Below are 7,072 nucleotides of genomic sequence, written 5' to 3'. Positions count from 1 at the left end.
ATAATGCAACGCTGACATCCGAGGAACGGCGAGTCTCATTCCACTATTGTGTTGCGGAGCAATTATAGCAAATGAACAACGAACAAATGCACAATGTATAATTGCGAACATCCTGCATTTCTGCACTGCGTGTCTTCGTGCCAAAAGTATTCATTAGCATGCCAGTAGAGAAGCAGTGTTTTTAATGTAATGCTGTTATTTATGCTGTATGTATATGTGAAGCTTTACGTCTCTAGGCTTTTAGCTGAGGTTCTTTTGAGGAACATACAGAGCTCAAGAGTAGAACTGGCAAAAAAAAAAACATTTGAAGGACCTAAAACTAGACATTTTAAAAGGTTCCTCGATGCAAACATTGACATGACTGATGTTTAGATTACTGCAGGCTACTTACTATGGCTATTCAAAGTCTTAATATATTGGATTATGGTTCAGTTTTTGGCTCAAAGTTTAAAACAACTGCAACAGCAATTGCCCCAGAGATCAGTGAAACAAAAATAAAATAAATAAAATATGAGAGTTCTCTTTTCTGCTGTTTGTTAAAATCCAGTGGCTGACAGTATTTCAGGAGTACAAAAATCTTATTAAAAAGACAAGCGCTGTGTGACCCATGAGATTATCTCACAATCCACTGGGTAAAGTCAGAGTTTAAAAACCTGTGGCAGCTTCTCCAATTAAAAAGCTGAATCTTGTTTGTTAGATGCATAAGCAAACACAGCAGTAAAAGTTACTTGTGGTTTTAGATGATTTTTAATGTAGGAGAGAGCCGGGCTGGTTTCTCCTCACTCACTAAGCTAAGCTAATCACCTCGTGGCTCTGGCTGCAAAGTTGGCCTCGATTTTCTCATTTTGCTTTTTACAAGAATGTGAATAAGCGACTTCACAAAAGGTCAAACTATTCCTTTATGTCCTGTACAGCAGAAATACACAGTTGTGCCTTGAAAGGATTCCATTTCCCGTCTTCATTTCAAGGGCAAACTAGAATTATCACTTCATGATAGTATGGCTCTGCCAACCAGTCAAATCTACAGGAACGGACAGATGTGAGGTCATTGACCTTGACCTTCACCACCAAAATCTATTCAGTTCACCCGAGTCCAAGTGGACACAAGTTGTGCCCAATTTGAAGAAATTCCCACAAGGTGTTCCTGAGATATCAAGATCACAAGAATGGAAAAGTTGGGAACAAGTACCTCAAAGCAAACTCATGCCTAAAGCCTTCAGAATCCTCCAAGTGTCTTTCCACATTCCTTCCTATATATATCTGACCTGTAACTAGGAAAGAAGACTCCCTACTACTCCCTCATGGCTTAGAAGCTGCAGAGATTTACTGCAGTGTTCATCTATGGACTTAAATCATGGGACCTTTCCCCTCTCCTGTGCAAGGAGGTTTTCCTTAATAATGAAAGGCATGGAGCTCGGAATCTGGACCTATTCCTGGAATACCTATTGTAGAAGTGCTGAAAGAGGAGGCCTCAGCCAAACTCTGCTGGGTGCTGGTATGAACAGTGGCAGCAGTTGACACTCCACCTGACAGTAGCACTAAGTACACCTGAGAACTGCTGATCTGTATTCATCACAGCTGTTAACTGGTTGGAGCAGCTACTGTACACATCAGCAGGATTATTTGGCTTTAGACAATGAATGTTTTGCCCCCCTACCCTGAAGTGAAAGAGCAGAACCAATAAGGCAAGCAGAGGAGATAGTACCAACAAGTACCCATTTATATAGGCTGTGTGTGTGTGTGTGTGTGTGTGTGTCTTAATGACACTGCAGAACCTAGAAGAGACAGCTGAGAGAGGAATCACCCACTACACTGTGCTCAAAAAGCTGGTCTGGAGCCAGGGCAGGAATTTATTCCTCTCATGTAAAGAATAGAAGGTCAGGAAGGCAGAGCACAGAAATGACCCTAGAGGCAGCCCCATGTGCTGAGAGATATGAGGAAGGGTGGAGCTGCTTTTCAGATGACTGTGCTTCTGTGCCCTTCATACAAATATTCAGGGTGTCCCGCTTGTTCAAACCTGAAGACACATACAGTGCACTTGAAAACAATTTGACTCATGACTGCTTAAACAAGTGATATCATCTCTCTCTCGAACATTTCCTGGTACTCCCCATTGAACATGAACCCCACCCCCCTCAAAATAAAAAAAAAAGTCGCAGTCGCTGCTGCTTTGCTTAGCATTTTTCCAGGTTTCTCGACAAATCAGGATTTGGAGTAGGCAGCTGAGTGCTTGTTTGTGCCTGCCAGGACGAAAGCAACCCACAGCAAAGTGTAAACAACATACCAAGTTGCATTTTGAGTTGACAGGAAGAGGTTAGAGTAACAACACCCCAGCTAAAGAGGGGAAGCTGCAGCAACAAAGATTAGGCAACACGACAGACAACAAGAAGCAGCTCCTGCAAAACATCGCCAGGGCTGAATTTCAGTCTGTGGTAGAGGCTGCTGTGGAAGACTGTGGCACATATTAGTATTAGCACTGTTTCTGCAGACAGTCTTGGTGCCTGTCTGTGTGAAATCCTATTTAAATGTAGATCAGAGTTCCCAGTCTCAGCCTGTTTCTCTCCATTCCTCTTTTTTTTTTTTATTCTCAGAGTCGCTCTCTGTTACAGCAACCGCAGTGAAATTGAACATACTTGATGAACTGTGACGCCTGCAGAAAAAAAAGCCACATCAAATAAATAAATCACATTTCAAGGCACGTCGCCAACATATTCAGAATCGGCCGTGGGTATTACTGCGCAGACACAAAGAGTGCCAGTCTGTATCTCAAAGGAAAGGTCAGGATAAAAGATATTTAAAATGTAGGCTAACAATAGATGTTTTATTCATCCGAAATATAGATCCAGGCGCATGGTACACAGCCACGCTCACACACACACACACTGGCAAGCATTAAGAATCAAAACATGCCCTTGAGGCTTTGCTTCGAACCCAGTAAAGCCCCAAAGCATTTTAGAAAGCAGCATTAAGATGTCAGCATGTGTGATGCTTTTACCAGCATGTTGTATTCCCGCTTATTGCTTTCAGTAATGTAAACATCTGGGCTCATCTGGAAGGATTCATTTCCATCTGATGAGCAGAAAACACCAAAATTTAAAGAGTAACTTTCTATTTCATTTTACTAGACAGTTGCAGATTTTCCATTTCAACCTGATTCCCCTTTTCTACCTTCCTCTTTGCAGTTTGATCTGCTGTAGAATCCATCAGCAGCTGTATGTTTAACAAGGCTGTGAATCACACCAGGGGCATTTCAGTCACAGCGGTTAACCTTTGACCTTGAAGCTAACTCATGTCTACCCTTATTACTATGGCATCATAAATACAGGGGGACAGACATGAGCTGCAGAACACGCAGTATATACATCACATCTGATTTGTTTCCTTTCATGCAGATGAAACTACCACAGGTCGCACGAGCACGTGCATCTGCTTCTGTCAGCAGTATGACATACACATCAACCGGCTGAATCCCTTCACATACTGGCAGGTGAGTCAAACAAAGAAGGGTGCAGGTGTCTCATCTACAGTGACCTTGCTGCATTGCTGGCTAGAACAAACAACAACTTCCATTGCATCATAACCTAAAACACAACAAGGTAATAGACTGAACATTATTTCAAAAATGAGTCATTCCTGTCTGCAGAGACACCTCAGAGATCATCCATTCATTTGGCACTTGATGTTACAGCTGTATTGTATACATATACAAAATGCCCTTCTGTAGTTGCAGTGACAGTCTGCAACCCAACGCTTCATCAATCTTTGTGTCTGCATTGATCAGTGGCCAACAACTGAAACAGTCTGCTGAGAGAATGGGTAAACATGTCTGTAATGATTATTTGTTGGTTATTACTGGGGGCAGTAAAACTGCAGACTGAGGACCTCAAAGGGTCCTGCAGGGACTAAAGAGGGTCCAGTCAGATGTAGAGAGCATGTAACTATCCCAACTAGATTAAGAAAGCATTATGGTTTAAATGTGATGTGTCCATGTCAACAAACTACTACACTAACAGCAACAGTCAAAGAGGCACCGCTGGGTGTTTGTCTATCCCCCAGCCTGACGGCTTTCACTGCCACATACCTCGGCACGCAGCTGGGTGAGGAGCGGTCCACCTCCCAGGTAGCGTACAGGTTCATTTGGACCGGCCGGTTGGAGGTGATGCTGACCGGCTTGGAGGGCTGCATGTGCGGCGATGGGACGCCCCCAGTCCGCGGAAGCCCTCCGCGCTCCGACATCCTGGAGGCTGAAGCCGAGCTTTCAGACGGAGCTAATGGGAGGGATATACGTAGTAGCCTGGCTTCTCTCTCTATGTGTGTACTGTCGGATCTCCTCCTCTTTCCTTTGCCTCGGTTTTCCAGGCTCCTGGTGGGGTAAATTCGTGGAACGCTCCCGTGAACAGGCAGCGGAAAGTTGAGCTGCTCCGTTAGTCGCCGCCCGGTAGTGAAAACATTGCAGTGCTCTGCTCGGGGTTTGTACCCAAAGGCAGGCAGAAAGAGTCCGTGTCTGTCCCTGTAGCCCTCCCTCTATCGCCGCTCACCTCGAAGTCTGCTCAGTGTGAGCTGGGTGGAAGTGTTCATCGGTGCAGGAAACGGGGGGGGGCGGCCAATACATTTTCATATATATATATATATTTAAATATTTGTATTAAGTTTATTATTATTACACTGTCACTATACTGTATAGGGAAATAAACAGCGTATTCAGTGTGTGTGTGCGTGTGTGTGCAAGCTGCATTAAGGTATGGACCATCACATCAGGCTCATACCAGTATCTGCCTGATGTAATTTAATACACATCATGTAACCTTTTGCCCATATGCTGTATATATCTGACGTTTTGGTTTAATTAAACCTAAAATTACCCAACAACAACATTTATGGTGTCAAAGATTAGTAAAAGGTCTCAGTTTGTCTGGACAGGCACGTAGGTTTCATGGTTATCACTAGACAAACAAATCCAAGGGATTATTAATATTAACAGCACAGAGTGGGAAAACACCTCCTCCTCTCTACAATGGAAGTGATTTGAACCAGATAACCTTTAAATCATTTCACTTCTTTACTCTCTCGCCACCTGCAGAATTATTTTTACACTCTGTGGCTTATGAGAAAATATGCAAATATAGGTATTCTGGTGTGTTCTGCAAGTCAGTGCTGGTAAATCTGTGAATTATTCTATTTTAGCCCCATGTGGCACACTGTCTGGAGTCTCAGGTGTTGCCAAAATTAGTCCCATTAGTCACAGACACATGCAAGCCTACACACCCACTCGCCACCTTTCAGCTGCTGCAAGCAGGTGAGGATACAAAGGTGCAAAACCGGTTATAGTCTGTGAATTTACCTTGTTTTCAGTTTATAACTTTGGTCTTTCTCTGATCTTATGTATAAGACACCTAGAAGTGGTGAGAAAACCCAGCTTTTAGTCATCAGAACAGATTTTTCTGACTTCAAAAAAGCCGATTACGAGGTACAAATGTAACATTCTTTGTTATCAGCACTGTGGTTTTTAAGCTGCATCTGTGTAACAACAAAATCTTTGAAAAGAAAATACATAAATGCTTGTCATCCATGCATTTATCCAAGTTGGCTTTTCTCACAAGCACAAAACGGAAGCCTATTTTCACCCCTTTTTCCTCTGAAAGTCTAACCATGCTGCAGCTCTCCAGGGTTTGGCTGTCTGTCAATGCAGCATGAGACAGGTGCATTGTTTGCATCCTCAGGTGACAAAGGCAGGGCTATGATTACAATCTCTGAACGTCAGTATGAATCAGAAGGTGATCTCATCGCTCCGCTGATGTCACAGCAAGTCTGGCTTGTTGTTTGTCTGCAGGCAGCTTCAAACAACATTATCTGCTTGTAATGTTTGTGGACGGTTTTCAAATGTGTGGCACAGGAAATACTCTAGAACTGAATGAAGAATTCCACCTCTCAGAATGATGCTACTTTTAAGGGACATTAGAAATATCACAAGTGACAGTGATAACTGGTAAATAATGTAACAGAACTGCTAGTGTTCCATTTTATAAAGCTTGTCATGTATATATATTTATATCAAGCATTCATTGCCATAAAAGGACCAGAGAAGACTTGCTTTTCATCCTAACTGGGCAAAACAAAAGTACGACTTGCTAACTAGCTCATCCTCTCAGACTGAAGGTGTAACATTCAGTGAAATCATCTGGTTCACTGATGAGCTAGAATTAAAACCATGCAGACTCTCTGCTTGCCTGTGAATGTCCTTGTCTGTGCCTTGCTCTGGATAATCAGCTGAATGGCTTAAACACGGTGCAAATTCCCTGCTCTTGCTCACTCGCTTCTCTCACCAGCAGCTCCTTCCATTTTTAAATAGATTAGAGTCAAGCAGATTAAGACACGGTCACAGGATAATCCTCAGTTACTTTTTACACTGCGCCTCAAATCTGCCAAGTCGTCAAGTGAAACTGTACTGGCTCCAAAGTCAGTTGCTATATACATAAATAACATCCCTCATGCAACGCAACTGTTTCCCACATGTAGATCCATGCAGGATTTACAATGGACTGTATCGTAAATACAGCAGGAAAAAATATGGATTTGATCCAGATGTTCACTGATACCTCCACTTGGAAAATAACCCAACCGATATATTTATATGGGCTGCAAATAATGATTAACTGAATTCATGATTGTCAGAACATCTCAGAAAATAGTGAAAAAAGGCCATTACAATGTCCCAGAGCCCAAGATGACATTCAAATTGTTTGTTTTCTCTGACACAGACCAAATTCCAAAAACGTTTACTATCATATACCATAAAAACAACATAAAACTGTCTCACTTGAGAAGCTGGAACCTGAGAGCGTTTTGGTGCTTGTGCAAGAAAAATGACCAGAACAATCAATGGAGCAACTAAACTTTTTCCAACCAACCAGCCCCTTCAGCTCTAATGATAAAGGTGTTTATCATCCGTTTACTATACATTTCCTAAGGGACTGTTGACAATAAATTAATCAAAGTAATTTATGAGTAAAGATTTTGATGTTGATTGCAGGAATAAACAATAGGAAACACTGATGGATGGCCGGCTCAGTGT

General features: G+C 42.4%; 1 protein-coding gene across 6 annotated transcripts in view; it reads right to left on the bottom strand.

Moving 5' to 3' along the window:
- Window positions 1-4,587, bottom strand: part of pacs1 (phosphofurin acidic cluster sorting protein 1) — a 48,064-nt gene extending 43,477 nt beyond the window's left edge. For all 6 annotated transcript variants that reach the window (XM_020619678.1, XM_020619679.1, XM_020619683.1 and 3 more), the window contains exon 1: window positions 4,082-4,587. In XM_020619678.1, the coding sequence (XP_020475334.1) occupies window positions 4,082-4,236 (155 nt within the window). In that variant the 5' untranslated portion in view covers window positions 4,237-4,587. The remainder of the gene's footprint in view (window positions 1-4,081) is intronic.
- Between the last annotated feature and the right edge of the window lie 2,485 nt (window positions 4,588-7,072).

Source organism: Monopterus albus, unplaced genomic scaffold (assembly GCF_001952655.1).
Source record: "Monopterus albus unplaced genomic scaffold, M_albus_1.0 scaffold225.1, whole genome shotgun sequence".
NCBI lineage: Eukaryota > Metazoa > Chordata > Actinopteri > Synbranchiformes > Synbranchidae > Monopterus > Monopterus albus.
The sequence above is the reverse complement of the archived record's forward strand: the minus strand, read 5'-3'. Positions and strand labels throughout refer to the sequence as shown.